At 38.3% G+C, this 16,162-nt stretch overlaps 1 protein-coding gene across 8 annotated transcripts in view; it reads left to right on the top strand.

Annotated features, from left to right (window-relative positions):
- Positions 1 to 16,162, top strand: part of L2HGDH (L-2-hydroxyglutarate dehydrogenase) — a 70,917-nt gene that overhangs the window by 11,906 nt on the left and 42,849 nt on the right. For all 8 annotated transcript variants that reach the window (XR_012415778.1, XR_012415779.1, XR_012415780.1 and 5 more), the window contains one exon: positions 5,787 to 5,918. Coding sequence is in view for 4 of the 8 variants with exons in the window: in XM_005561212.4 (XP_005561269.3) it covers positions 5,787 to 5,918 (132 nt within the window). In the remaining 4 variants the exon portion in view is untranslated. The remainder of the gene's footprint in view (positions 1 to 5,786; positions 5,919 to 16,162) is intronic.

Below are 16,162 nucleotides of genomic sequence, written 5' to 3'. Positions count from 1 at the left end.
AATGTTGTGTCCTTTAACAAGTATCTTTCCATACCACCCCTGCCTCCCTGCCACCCCCAGCCCCTGGTAACCACCATTCCACTCTCTACCTCTGTGAGTTCAACTTTTTGAGATTCTACATATAAATGAGATCATGCAGCATTTATCTTTCTGTGCTTGGTTTATTTCACCTAAGATAATGTCCTCCAGGTTCATCTCTGTTGTCATTTGTGGCATGGACCATTTGTGACAATAGAGATGAACATGGAGGATATTATCTTAAGTATTTCTCATTATCTTAAAGATTTTCTCCTTTTTTAAGGATGACTGGTATTTTGTTGTGTATCCGCCCAACCCGGCCTCCCACAGTGTTGGGATTACAGGCGTGAGCCACCACGCCTGGCCTGATCATATGGTGTTTGTCCTTCATCTTGTTGATACGATGTGTCACATTGATTCATTTACATATGTTGAACCATCCTTTGCATCCCTGGGTTAAATCCCACTTGGTCATGATGAATGATCTTTTTAATGTGTTGTTGAATTTGGCTTGCTAATATTTTGTTAAGGATTTTTGTATAGTGTTCATCAGGGATATTGGCCTATAGTTTTCATTTTTTTGATGTGTCTTTGTCTGGTTTTGGTATTGGTACTACCAGCCTCATGGAATGTGTTTGGAAATATTTCCTCCTCTATTTTATGGAATAGTTTGAGTAGGGTTTGGTATTAGTTCTTCTTTAAATGTTTGGTAAAATTTAGCAGTGAAGCCATCAGGTTCTGGGCTTTTCTTTACTGGGAGACTTTTTATTATGGCTTCGCTCTTATTGCTTGTTATTGGTTTGTTCAGGTTTTGGATTTCTTCATGGTTCAATCTTGGTAGGTTGTATGTGTCCAGGAATTTATTCATTTCTTCTAAGTTTTCTAATTTATTGGCATATATATTTGGTCATAGTAGCCTTTAACAATTTTTTGAATTACTGTGGTATTGATTGTAATATCTCCTTTTTCATCTCTGACTTTATGTATCTGGGTCTTCTCTTTTTCTTAGTCTGACTAAAAATTTGTCAATTCTATTTATCTTTTCAAAAAAACCAACCTTTCATTAATCTTTTGTATTGTTTTCTTTGTTTCGATTTCATTTATTTCTGCTCTGATCTTCATTATTTCTTTCCTTCTACTAATTTTGCATTTGGTATGCTCTTGCTTTTCTAGTTTTTTAAGATGCATTGTTAGATTATATGAAGTTCTACTTTTTTGATATAGGTGCTTATAGCTATAAACTTTCCTGTTAGTACGGCTTTTGCTGTTTCCCATAGGTTTTGGTATGTTGTGTTTCTGTTTTCATTTGTTTCATTTAGGAGCATATTGGTTTTGTTTGCTTGTTTATTTTTTTTAGATAGAGTCTCACTCTGTCACCCAGGCTGGAATATAGTGGCACTATCACAGATCACTGGAGCCTTGACCTCCCAGGCTCAAACAGTCATCCCACCAGCCGGGCGTGGTGGCTCATGCCCATAATCCCAGCACTTTGGGAGGCCGAGGCAGGGGGGATCACCTGAGGTTGGGAGTTCGAGACCAGCCTGACCAAGATGGAGAAACCCCGTCTCTACTAAAAATACAAAATTAGCTGGGTGTTTTGGTGCATGCCTGTAATCCCAGCTACTTGGGAGGCTGAGGCAGGATAATTAATTGCTAGAACCTGGGAGGCAGAGGTTACAGTGAGCTGAGATCGTGCCATTGCACTCCAACCTGGGCAACAAGAGTGAAACTCTGTCTCAAAAAAAAAAAAAAAAAGAAAAAAAAAAGTCCTTCTACCTCAACCTCTGGAGTAATGGGGATCACAGGTGCACCACCATGCCTGGCTAATTTTTTTTTTTTTTTTTTTTTTTTTGAGATGGAGTCTTGCTGCCACCCAGCCTGGAGTGCAATGATGCCATCTCAGCTCACTGCATCCTCCACCTCCTGGGTTCAAGCAATTCTCCAGCCTCAGCCTCCCAAGTAGCTGCGACTACAGGTGCACACCACCACGCCTGGCTAATTTTTGTATTTTTAGTAGAGATGTGGTTTCACCTTGTTAACTAGGCTGGTCTCAAACTCCTGACCTCAAGTGATCTACCCGCCTCAGCCTCCCAAAGTGCTGGGATTACAGGTGTGAGCCACCATGCCCAATCATTTTGTTGTTGTTGTTGTTCTTTTTTTTTTTTTTTTTTAAGTTAGGATCTCCCTCCATTGCTCAAATTGGTCTCAAACTCCTGGGCTCAGGTGCTCAAGTGATTTCTCACCTTGGCCACCTAAAGTGTTGAGATTACAGGTGTGAACCACCGTGCCTGGCCAGCAGCATATTGTTTAATTTACATGTGTTTGTATAGTTTCCAAAATTTCTCTTGTTATTGATTTCTAGTTTTATTCCATTGTGGTCAGAGAATATACTTGATATAATTTCATTAAAAAAATTTTTAAAGACCTGTTTTGTGGCCCAACATATTGGTCTATCCTTGAGAATGATCCACGTGCTGGAGAGAAGAATATATATTCTGTGGCTTTTGGATGAAACTGTCTGTAAATATCTATTAGGTCCATTTGGTCTGTAGTGCACAGTAGTTTATTCTTTGTGATGCTTTTGTGAGAATTGTTCTCCTAATTTCATTTTTTGTAATTCATTGCTAATGCATGGAATATGATTGATTTCTGTATGTTGATTTTTTTTTTTAATCCAGTGACCTTTCTGAACTCATTTTGTTCTAATTGTGTGTGTGTGTGTCTGTCTGTCTATGAATTCCTTAGGCTTTACTATATGCAGGATCATGTCATCTGCAAATAAGTTTCTTTTCCAATTTAGATGTCTTTTACCTACTTATTCTGCTTACCTGATTTCCACGAGTGGAAGCTCCAATACTGTGTTGAACAGAAGTAGTAAAAGTGGACCTTCTTGAATTGTTCTTGATCTAATGGAGAAGCATTCAATCTTTTACCCTTAAGTTTGATGTTAGTTGTGGATTCCCTTTATCAGATTAAGAAAGTTCCTTTCTGTTCCTAGTTTGTTGAGTGTTTTCTATCATGAAAAGGTGTTGAATTTTCTCAAATGCCTTTTCTGCTTCTATTGAGGTGATCATGTGGTTTTTATCCTTTATTCTGTTAATGTAGTGTATTAATACATTTTTGGATGTTAAATTGATTTTACATTCCTGTGATAAATCCCTCTTGGTCATGGTGTAAAATCCTCTCTATATGTTGCTGCATTCAGTTTATTAGTATTTTGTTCAGGGTTTTGCATTAATATTTTTAAGGGATATTGGTTTGCAATTTCTTACGATATTTGGTTTTGGTAAAAGGCAAAATACTTTTTCTTTCTGAAGAGAAACCAGAGCACTGGTTGTAGTATCAAACTAATATTGGCCTCACAGAATTAGTTGGGAAGTGATTCTTAGTCTTCTGTTTTTTGGAAGAGTTTATGAAGAATTAGTTTTTTTTTTTTTTAACATCTGGTAGCATTTGTGAATAAAGCCTCTCAGCCTGGGCTTTTTTTTTTTTTTTAATGTGGGAAGTTTTCAGTCACTTCATGTGTTATAGGTTTATTAAGTTTTTCTTGTCGAATCAGTTTCAGAACTTTGTGTTTTTCTAATAATTTGTTCATTCCATCTAGATTTTCTAATTTGTTGCCATACAATTGTTCATAGTGTTCTTTTATAAGTCCTTTTATTTCTGCAATGTTGGTAGTCATGTCCCTTCTTCATGTAAGTTTTTTTTTTTTGGAGACAGGATCCCACTTTGTCACCCAGGATGGAGTGCAGTGGCACAATCTTGGCTCTTTGTAGCCTTGACCTTCTGAGCTCAAGTGATCCTCCCACCTCAGCCTGCTAGTAGCTGGGACTACAAGTGCACACCACCACACTCAGCTAATTTTTTTGTATATTTTTTTGTGTGTGTGTCTAGATTCCATCTAAATCTAGATGGAATGAGTCACCATGCCTGGCCCTTATAATTTTTAAGAATAAAAACTTATTGTCACCATTAAAGATGCTGGGTGTGGTGGTTCACGCCTGTAATCCCAGCACTTTGGGAGGCTGAAGTGAGTGGACTACCTGAGGTCAGGAGTTCCAGACCAGCCTGGCCAACATGGTAAAACCCCGTTTCTACGGAAAATATAAAAATTAGCTGGGCATGGTGGTGGGCACCTGTAATCTCAGCTACTTGGGAGGCTGAGGCAGGAGAATCGTTTGAACCTGGGACACAGAAGTTGCAGTGAGCTGAGATCCTGCCATTGCACTCCAGCCTGGGTGACAAGAGTGATACTAAAAAAAAGATGCTTTGAGAAAAAAAAAAAATTGTAGGGCTGGACTCAGTGGCTTATGCCTGTAATCCTAGCACTTTGAGAGGCTGAGGTTGGCAGATTACTTGAGCCCAGGAGTTTGAGACCAGTCTGGGCAATGTGGTAAAACGCTGTCTCTACTAAAAATACCAAAAATTAGCTGAGTGTGGTGGCACATGCCTGTAGTCCCAGCTTCTAGGGAGGCTGAGGTGGGAGAATCACTTGAGCTTGGGAAGTCGAGGCTGCAGGGAGTCATGAATGGGCCACTTCACTACAGCCTGGGCAATGGGAGTGAGACCCTGTCTCAAAAAAATAAATAAATAAATAGAAATTTAAAAAATAGAAACAAATTTTTTGAAGAGACAGAGTCTTGCCCTGTTGCCCAGGCTGGAGTGCAGTGGCACAATCACAGCTCACTGCAGCCTTGAACTCCTGGGCTCAAGTGGTCTTCTTGCCTCAGCCTTTGAAGTAGCTTGGATTATAGACGTGAGCCCCTGTGCATGGCCACATTTTAAAAAATAATTCAGTAAAATGGGCCTGACATAAGTGAAAAAGGCAAGGTATAAAAGTCTAGTTTCAGTTTTTCTTATTGAGTTGTAAGAATTCTTTACATATTCTAAATACAAGATCTTTATCAGCTACGTGATTTGCAAATATTTTTTCTCATTGTGTGGGTTATCTTTTCAATTACTTGATAGAGTCCTTTGATTCCACTTCTGTTTTTAAGGTTAATTATTTATTGATTTAAGCCTTTATACCTTGATTAAAAGTGTCACCTCATGAAATTCGGTTGCCTCTTTGGTATGAAATAATGACTTGTGAATTCTAAAATACCTTCAAATATGCACCTGTGTTTTCCTTTGCCCCTTTCCTTAAGTAAAGAAGAAACTGTACCTCAAACAGATATTTTTCCCATAAATAAATAGAAAATAAGTTGATGAATTTACTGTTTTTCCCCTTGCAACAGAATGTATTAGTAAATACTTTATAATGTATTCCAAAAATAAAAGGGATTGTCTTGTCAGTTATATTCCATTACATTCAATACCAGTTGTCTTTCTGATGTGCTGATATTTTACATTTTCCTGAAGAAATAAGGAGGCCATTCTGTTTTGGGGGGGCGGTGGTGGGGAAGTGAAGTCCAAGCAACTTATGCTTCTCTCCCTTCTGGGATTGAGAGTGTGGTAGTGATGAGTTGCTTATGACCAAGATGCACATAGAGACTGTGGTAACAGAAGTGGAAATTGAGGCTACATTGCACTTTTAGGGAAAATGTGTTTTTATGCCATTTTCTTAAGACAACTTTTCGTGGTGGAGGAAAAAAATAGTCATGAAGAAAGGAAGAATTAGATATGTGAAGAAAAAATAATTTAAAAAAGTTAACCTCGTTTGGGTCATACGATAGTTGATGATTTTCCACTGACTTTATCTTTCATCACTGATGATACATTGACCATTGACCTCTATCAATGCTCCTTACCTTTTTTTTTTTTTGAAGCTTATAGTAGCTGTTGAACAAGAAGAAATTCCCAGACTTCAGGCCCTGTATGAGAGAGGCCTCCAGAATGGTATCCAGGGCCTGAGGCTGATCCAGCAGGAGGATATAAAAAAGAAGGAGCCATATTGTAGGGTAAGTGATTAACTAGCTTCAAAGGGATGTTTTTATTTAGGGCTTAGTCCTGTGACATGGAGGCTGAGGGTGAGTTTATAGGAGGCAGGAATAATGTAAAATCAGTCAGATAATCCTGTCACAGAAGTAGTGAAGTGACAGACACAAGAGGGCATTGCCACAAACTCTGGACACCTGATTTCTTTCTCTGTGAGAAAATACCAGGTGTGAGCAACAGGAACAAAGACAGGAGGAGGGCTGAGACCACATGGCATGTTTGGAAAACACTGAGCAGTGAGGTGTGATTGGGAGCATTGGGTATATAGGGAAAGATAAGAGATGAGACTGAAAAGGCAGGGTTAGGCCCACATAAAGGGCTTGGCATTCATGCTAATAACATTGAAGTTTATCCAGTAGGCATGGGGAGCCATTGAACATTTTTGGAGGAGGGCAGCTGTAGTGTCTGATCTATATCACAGGTGGATAAGGCTGGCATGAGTTTGAAGAGTAGCTTGTAGACTATCTTCCTTAAACTTGCCATAGGGAAAAAAACAGATCTTTATTCATGAAAGAGACAGGAATAGTAATATAACAGTTATTCTGCATGTTAACTTTCACTGATAACCTTTCAGAGACTATTAGTCCAACTTCGCAGTTTCACTGACTGTTCCAATGAATGGCTAATTTTCTCCTGTGGGTAGAAATTTAACTGTTCCAATAGCTGGACTTCCGGAACGTGTCTCAGAGAATGTGACCTTGAACTCGCTATCAGGCAATGCTTTTTAACTTGGTTTAGAGAAACACTATGGGAAATAGGCTGGAAAATGTGTAGACTATTAGACCATTTATTTGTTCATCTACATCTCTCAGAGTGGCATGTCTACACTGCAGTGTTTTGTCTTCCCCATTCTACCCCTTGACCCCAATTACTGTCTTTGAATTGTGCTTTGGTTTTATGGCATCAGCCTATGGAGAAGGTCATTGTGTCAATCACTGTGACCTCCATTGTGAGGATGTGATTGAGGACATAAGTTATTCACTCTGTTACACAACATCTTGCTCTGAGAACCTGCAGGAGACATTTCTCTCAGATCTTAGTTCTGAGAATAATTTTATTCTTTCTGACCACAGTTGGCTTGTTTTTATCTTATGGACATTGAGTGATTTAACTGATTGCATTGCCCTGTGTACTTTGGCTGCAAGGAAGCTCAGAGACACATTTGTGCCCTACTCCTGCCAGATATCTAGGGCCTTAAACATACATTTTTATTTTTGTATACTAACTTCCCTCTTCATTTCATCTTACCTTTCCACCCTCCTTTTCTGTCTACCCTAATTTCTTGGAACCATAACATACAATGGTAATTATAAATGGATAGCTTAGTGAATTTTCACAAAGTGTGACCAGCACCCAGGACAACAAACAAATGTTACCAACCTCCCAGTACTCCCCTCATGTCCTTCCACTAGGACGTTTCCCCTAAGAGTAAACACTGTCCTGACTTCTTACATCATAGGTGGTTGAATTTTAGGTAAGTAGAATGATATAATATGTGTTCTTTTGTATCTGAACTTTTTTTTTTTTTTTAAGACAGGGTTTTGCTGTGTTGCCCGGGCTGGAATGCAGTGGCACAGCATTATTATAGCTCACGGTAACTTTGAACTCCTGAGCTCAAATAATCCTCCCACTTCAGCCTCCCGAGTAACTGGGACAACAGGTGTGTGCTACCACATCCAGCTAATTGTTTTTTAAAAAAACTTTTTAATTAAATTTTTTGTTAACCCAGGCTGGTCTTGAATTCCTGGGCTCAAGAGATCTACCCATCTTGGCCTCCCAAAGTGCTAGGATTACAGTTGTCAGCCATCATGCCCAGCTGTGTCTGGGCTTCTTAAGTTCAATATTGTTTATTAAATTCATCCATATTGTTACATATATTTGTAGTTTGTTTGTTGTCCTTGCTGTATACCGCTATGAATGTAGCATGGTTCATTCTACTGTTGATGGGCATTTGGACAGTTTCCAATTTGGGACTCTTCCAAAAATTGCTGCTATGAAAATTCTAGTACATATGTTTTAGTGAGCACACGTACACGTTTTTATTGGGTATATACCTATGAAGGAACTTGCTAGTTTGCAGTTTATGGATATGTTTAGCTTTGGCAGGTATTCCAGAGTTTTCCAAAGTGTTTGTCCCAATTTATACTCTCATGACCATTCCAGTGCTCCATGTCCTCAACCAACACTTGGTATTGCTTATTGATTTTATTTTAGCCATTCTGGTGGGTATGTAGTAGTATCATATTATGATTTTAATTTATATTTCCCTGTGGATTCACACATTTATGCACCTTTATATGTATTTATTGACCATTTGGATATTTTATTTTGTGAAGTACCTGTTTGAGTCTTTTACCCACTTTTCTATTGGGTTGACCGTCTTTCTTATAATTATTAATTATTCATTTTAGGACATATGTAGTCTGGATATGAGTCTTTTGTTGGATATATATATGCATATACACACACACACACACAAACTGCATATCACAAATATCTCCTACTACTCTGTAGCATGTCATTTTATTTTATTTTATTTTTTTGGAGAAACAGGGGGTCACTCTGTCATCCAGGCTGGAGTGCAGTGGTGTGATCACAGCTCACTGCAATCTTGAACTCCTGGGCTCAAGCAATCTTCCTGCCTCAGCCTCCTGAGCAGTTAGGACTACAGGTGTGTGCCACCACACCCAGCTAATTTTGTATTTTTGTATTTTTGCAGAGATGGGGTCTTGCTATGTTGCCTAGGCTGGTCTCAAACTCTAGGGCTCAGGTGATCCTCCTGCCTTGACCTCCCACAGTGCTGGGATTGCAGCGTTTCACTTTCCTAATATTGTCTTCAGATTAATAGAAATTCTTAATCTTAATGTTACCAATTTATGCCTATGTTTGTTTTTTATGGTTAGTGTTTTTTGCGTTTTAGTTAAATTTTCTGGATGCATTCAAAGACTTTGTAAGAGAAATAAAATAAAATAGAAAAAAAGAGAAATATTAGCCTAGCCCAAGGTCTAGAAGATATTCTATGTGTTTCTCTAAAAGTTTTATTGTTTTACGTTTCACATTTAGATCTGCAGTCCATTTGGAATTGATTTTTATATATGGTATAAGTTAGGGGTCAAGGTATATTTTTTCCCCAAACGGATACCCAGTTGAGTCAGCATCACTTATCAAAAAACCATTATTTTCCCACTGTGCTGCAGTATTGCCTTTATGATATCAGATATGTGGCGGGTCTATGTCTGGACTCCATTCTGTTCCATTGCCTCTTCTGTGCTACTACCATAATGTTTAATTATAATAGCCATTTTTTTTTAATGGGGTTTCACTCTGTCACCCAGGCTGGAGTGCAGTGATGTGATCACAGCTCACCATGGCCAGCTAATTTTAAAATGTTTTGTAGAGACAGAGTCTCACCATATTTCCTAGGCTGGTCTCGAACTCCTGGGCTCAAGTGATCCACCTGCCTCGGCCTCCCAAACTGCTAGGAATACAAGCATGAGCTATAGTAGCTTGGCCTATAGTAGCTTTTTTTTTTTTTTTTGAGACGGAGTCTCTCTTTGTCACCCAGGCTGGAGTGCAGTGCCACCATCTCAGCTTACTGCAACCTCCATCTCCTGGGTTCAAGCAATTCTCCTGTCTCAGCCTCTCCAGTAGCTGGGATTACAAGCACCCGCCAACATGCCTGGCTAACTTTTGTATTTTTATTTATTTATTTATTTATTTATTTATTTATTTATTTATTTATTTTGAGACGGAGTTTCACTCTTGTTGCCCAGGATGGAGTGCAATGGCGCAATCTCAGCTCACCGCAACCTCTGCCTCCTGGGTTCAAGTGATTCTCCTGCTTCAGCCTCCCGAGTAGCTGGGAATACAGACATGCACCACCAGGCCCAGCTAATTTTGTATTTTTAGTATAGATGGAGTTTCTCCGTGTTGGTCAGGCTGGTCTCGAAAACTCCCGACCTCAGATGATCCTCCAGCCTTGGCCTCCCAAAGTTCTGGGATTACAGGTATGAGCGTCTGGCCCTATAGTAGCTTTTTAATGGGCCTGAATATCTGGTAGAGTAAGGCCTTCAGTTTTTTTCTTCAACGTTGTCTTGGCTTTTCTTGGATCTTTACATTTCTACATGAATTTTGGAGTTAATTTGCTAAACTCCACAATATAACCTGTTATGATTTTGATTAAGGTTGCACTGAATCTGTATGTCTATGTGGAGACAATTTACATCTTTGTAGTATGGAGTCTTCCAATCCTTGAACTTCATATATCCCTCCTTTTGTCTGGATCTGTTTTGATTTATTATATAATGTATTATGATTTTCAGGATATAAGTCTTGCATGGCATGTCTCTTACATTTATGCCTACAAATAATTTGTATTTGATGTTTTCTGATACTCGTTAATAGTATTGTTATTTAAAGTTCATTTTTTATTTGTTTGTTGCAGGTATATGTGGAAATATAATTGATTTCTGACCTTGTATTCAACTTTCTAGTTAAATTTACTTATTGGTTCTAAATAATTTGTCTAGAAATTCTTTTGGATTTTTTATACCCAAACATTTTATCTCAAATAATAACTATTTTATTTCTTCTTTTCTAATTCATATACTTGGTTGATCCAATGGTTAATCCTAGTTTGTATAGTTTTATATGTGTTTTTTTTTTATTTTTATAAACTGCTTCATCCTTTCTGCAAAAAGATAAGATAGAAATGTATTTTTCAAGTTCAGGACAAATAAAAGCTTAAAGGAAAAAAAATGTATTTTTTCTCTTTATCTCTGGTTGTAAAGTTAAAGTTGGGTCAAAATATGCAAGATTTTCTGAATTCATGTAAAACTCCTAAGACGCTGATAGTACCCAGGAGTCTAAATAATGTTGAATGAGTTCTTCCTGCAGAGAAAGTTATAGCATCTTGGTCTCCAGCAAGCCACTATTCCTTTCCTGGCACCCAGTCAGGATAATCAAACTCTTTTGCTTGTGGGATACACTAGGTCTTGTTACTTCCCTTTTCTCTCCTCAAATATTCCTTATTTCTCTGAGATAGTGAATTAGTGACTGATTTTTTTAAGTAGAATATTTTCATTGACCATCTTATTTTGGCCACCTGCTTATTTCACACTCTGAGCAAATTCTAAATGGTCAAAGTCAAGGTTGGCAAATTCTGTCCTGTGGGCCAAATTCATCTTGCCACCTGTTTTTGTATGGCCTGAAAGCTAAAAATTTTTTTTTTTTTTTTTTTTTTTTTTTTTTTTTTGAGACGGAGTCTCGCTCTGTCGCCCAGGCTGGAGTGCAGTGGCGCGATCTCGGCTCACTGCAAGCTCCGCCTCCCGGGTTCACGCCATTCTCCTGCCTCAGCCTCCCGAGTAGCTGGGACTACAGGCGCCCACAACCGCGCCCGGCTAATTTTTTGTATTTTTTTAGTAGAGACGGGGTTTCACCGTGGTCTCGATCTCCTGATCTTGTGATCCGCCCGCCTCGGCCTCCCAAAGTGCTGGGATTACAGGCGTGAGCCACCGCGCCCGGCTTTTTTTTTTTTTTTTTTTTTTGAGACGGAGTCTCACTCTGTCACCCAGGCTGGAGTGCCGTGGCATGATTTCTGCTCACTGCAACCTCTGCCTCCCTGAGTTCAGCAGTTCTCCTGCCTCAGCCTCCCGTGTGGCTGGGATTACAGACACATGTCACTATGCCTGGCTAATTTTTGTATTTTTAGTAGAAACAGGGTTTCACCATATTGGCCAGGCTATTCTTGAACTCCTGACCTTGTGATCGCCTGCCTCAGCCTCCCAAAGTACTGGGATTATAGGCGTGAGCCACTGTGCCTGGCCATGCTAAAAGTGTTTTTTACATTTTAAGTGTGTTAAAAAAAATTAAAAGAAGAACATTATTTTGTGATGAATTAAAATTGTATGAAATTCGTCCAGGCATGGTGGCGTGTGCCTGTAATCCCAGCCACTTGGGAGGCCGAGGCAGGAGAATCGCTTGAACCCAGGAGGCGGAAGTTGCAGTGAGTGGAGATTGGGCCACTGCACTCAAGCCTGGGCAACAGAGCGAGATTCCATCTTAAAAAAAAAAAAAAAAAATTATATGAAATTCAAATTTCAGTGTCCATAAAGTTTTATTGAAATACAACCACAAATATTCATTTATGTATTGTCTGTAGCTGTTTTTGTGCTGAACAGCCTCATTGAGTAGTTGCAACAGAGATCATAAGCCTAGATAGTCAAAAATATTTACTATCTGTCTCTTATAAAAAAGGTTGCCTACCCTTGATCTAAATAGCAGGTAGCTACTGAAGGACTTGAACAGAACACTGACAGTCAAAATGTACTAATTTAGCAAAGTTTATCAAATTTGAATATGTAAGATGGAACTGGACATGGGAAGAGGAGAACCAAAGCCACTTATTGTTATTTTTGAATTATCTGATTCCAGTAATTCTCAGACTTAAGGGAGTTTTGACATGTTATCCTTTAGTTTATCTTGTTGCATCCTTCCATTTTTTAAAATTAACTTGGATCTAGCATAAGGTGAGCACTATAATGTAGCTGTTGAAAAGTCAAACAGACATAAGCTCCACTTTCACATCTGCCTCTTTAATGGCTGTTAACATTGAGTGGGTTATAATCTTTCTAATCCTCAGACTCCTCCTTTGTAAAATGGAGATTGTTTTGAGAATTAAATGAAATACTATGTATAAGGCATTCGGCTTATGTTAATCCCTTAAGAAATGGTAGATATTATTATATGCTTATTTAAACAATCCTAGTAAATTCAAATTGGTTTTGTTTGAAATATTTGGGGATGTTTTCACTTCTGCTTTCTTCAGCTTTTTTTCTGCCAGCCTCCTCTAAAGCCATAAAGCCAGCCTCCTCTGGTCAGCTTATTAGAGTGCTCTTTCTAAACCTTTGAATGAGATGCTCCCTGAATCATGAATTGTTAGTAAAGCTAATTAGATCTTTAAACTAAATTTGTTGTAATTTTGTCTTTTAACACACTCAATGGTTTTGTAATGCACTGTGTAGATAAGAAACAGGATAATAGATTTTCCTGTTAAGATAATTAAGAATATTTAATTATGTGTATTCTTCCCCCAGTTTGTATTTCCCCTTTTCCTGATGTGTTACATTTATTATTTTATTCTTTTTATTTTCTTTAAGGCATATCAGTCTTTTTTAGAGTGAGATAGCCTATTTTAAAACAATGGAGAGAGATCCTGGCATATTATAAAACTAGGGTTGTGAATAATTGATATAAGGGCTGGTTGTTTAGACTGATGTTATGCTTCAAGGAAAAAAAATGCTAGTATTAAAATTAAGAAATTAGGAGGCTGTTACGTATGTGGGAGCAGAGAGTATATGGGAAATCTCTGTACTTTTGCTCAATTTTTTTATGAACTTAAAACTGCTCTTAAAAAAGAGTCTACTTAAAAAATTTAGATTAAACCCACTTCCTGTTTCTTAGCTATGCAGTCAGTGCATTACAAAACTGTTGAGTGTGTTAAAAGACAAAATTACAACAGATTTAAAGACCAAATTAGCTTTTTTTAGTGATTCATGAATCAAGGAGCATCTCATTCAAAGATTTAGAAAAGGCACTCTGATGAGCTGACCAGAGGAGGTTGGCCTTTATAGGCAGAAAAGAGCTGAAGAAAGCAGAAACAGAGAACCACTGCACTCCAAATAATTTAATTGTTGAGTTTGAAAAACAGGATTACTGGTATCCTAGTGGTACTGAAATTTGGAGAATTGGTCTATTTGATTGTTGTCTGTTGTGTTGTTGTTGTTAAGGCTTTAGAGACAGAAAAAATCGGAACAGGAACCCATGATTTTTTATATTATGTATTACCTAAAGAAAAGCAGATTGGTTGTTTCAAAGTTACTTTCCTTATAAGGTTAAAACAGAGGCCAGGCTCAGTGGCTCACACCTGTAATCCCAGCACTCTGGGGGGCCAAGGCGGGCAGATCATCTGAGGTCGGGAGTTTGAGATCAGCCTGACCAATGTGGTGAAACCCCATGTCTACTAAAAATACAAGAATTACCCGGGTGTGGTGGCGCATGTCTGTAATCCCAGCTACTCGGGGGCTGAGGCAGGAGAATCGCTTGAACCAGGGAGGCGGAGGTTGCGGTGAGCTGAGATCGCGCCGTTGGACTCCAGAAACAACAGAGAAGACTTCCTTATCAAGCTGGCTAAAACCAGCCTGTTTGGGAACTTGGCTGTTAGTTATCTCTTCTGATTTCTTAGGTCATATAAACAACTTGGTTTCCATCTGGTGAGGAGGAATTTTAGTGTGAGTGACTCCATTTTGGTTTGGTCTGTAGAGGCCTAATACAGAAGCTCAATGCAAAACAACGGCTTCCTATATATGTTATTAAACATGTCCTTCCTGAAAATAGACTAAATCTATTGCTGTTTCATAGCTTTATATGATTTTGATGGAATTTGATTGTGAACTAATATAAGAATTTCACATATTTTCAAAAAGCTAGAAAAAAGGATTTTGAATTTTTACATCACAAAGAAATGATAAATGTTTGAGGTGATTGATATACTAATTACCCTGATTTGATCGTTACACATTGTATACACATACTGAAATATCATTGTGTTCCATAAATATATACAAGTATTGGCTGGGCGTGGTGGCTCATGCCTGTAATCCCAGTACCTTGGGAGGCTGCGGTGACTGGATCATTTGAGGTCAGGAGTCCGATGGCAAACATGATTAAACCCCGTCTCTACTAAAAATAAAAAAAATAGCCAGGCGTGGTGGTGGGTGCCTGTAGTCCCAGCTACTTGGGAGGCTGAGGCAGGAGAATCGCTTGAACCTGGGAGGCAGAGGTTGCAGTGAGGCGAGATTGCACCACTGCACTCCAGCCTGGGCAACAGAGCGAGCCAGACTCTGTCTCAAAAATAAATAAATAAACAAACAATTATTATGTGTCAACTAAAAATAAGTTTCAAAAAATTTTTTAAAACACTTGCATTGATGTGCTCCTATCAAGTATTGCCTTGAAGGATGAAAGAATTGATAACCTTCTTCAAAAGGACGTGCCAATTTTTAACACCTTTTAATTTTTATTTCCTTTGAAAAGTCTTTCAAATGTTAAGATTGGTATCAAAAAGAAAAAACGTACATCTGAGCTGCTGGCCCCATGATAGATTTGGTCATGAAAATAATTTAATTGTAGAGTTTGAAAAACAGGATTACTGGTATCCTAGTGATACTGAAATGTGGAGAATTGGTCTATCTGATTGTTGTCCGTTGTGTATACTTGTTAAGGCTTTAGAGATAGAAAAAATTGGAACAGGAACCCATGATTTTTTATATTATGCGTTACTGAAAAAAAAACTTTTCAGATGTTGTAAAGGTTATGGATGAGTCTGGATATTGTTTTCTGTACCTGATGATGTGACCATCACAGGTCCTTGGAATGAGGTCAGTGAGATATGTGTGCATAGGTAATGAAATTATATGTATTACACATACTTTTGTGTCTTATAAATGAAGAAACTGTTTGTTATTTTCCCAGGGTCAAACAGCTCCCAAAGAGTTCCCACCCCAAGATCTGACTCAGAACTGGTATTTTTTTCTGTTTGGTTCAACCAAAGGTTCTTTGAGTACTATGTGCCAAATACTGTGTTAGGCACTGTAGATAGATAAGAAAATGAATAAGGCAGGGCTGTCAACCTGAAGGAGGTTATAGTGTAAAAGAAGATATAACTTAATATAGTGATAAGTATTCTGATAGAGCTGGTACTCTCCTGTACCAATGTTAAGGGAATGCTTTTAGCGTAGTACAATTGTTTAAGAAACCCTCAGAGACAAACCCCCACTTGAAAGATGAATGAGTAAAATAACTTATAAAAGAGGCATATTCTGCTTCTCTTTGAGGCCTCCACGATATACTTTATATGATTCTAAGTTGTAATCATTAGTGTTTACATGTGTTTAGGGATGGCAATATGTAGTAGAACATGTAGTTTGATTATTTTCTAAAGATGTTTTGAATAAAGTCCTTCCTTCCTCACCAACCTCACCACTGCTATATGATAAAATGTCACCACTGCTATATGATAAAATAGTGGATAAAATGTCCATGGTACAGGGTCACTTCTTTGTTTTCCAGGCCCCCTAGAAAGAAGTTTACCAGGGCAGCTCTAAAGGGTTTTTTAGACCAGGTCCCTTTAAGAAAACCAAGTATCATC

The sequence above is a fragment of the Macaca fascicularis genome, chromosome 7, assembly GCF_037993035.2.
Source record: "Macaca fascicularis isolate 582-1 chromosome 7, T2T-MFA8v1.1".
Classification (NCBI taxonomy): domain Eukaryota; kingdom Metazoa; phylum Chordata; class Mammalia; order Primates; family Cercopithecidae; genus Macaca; species Macaca fascicularis.
Note: the sequence above shows the minus strand (reverse complement) of the source record. Positions and strands in the feature narration are given on the sequence as shown.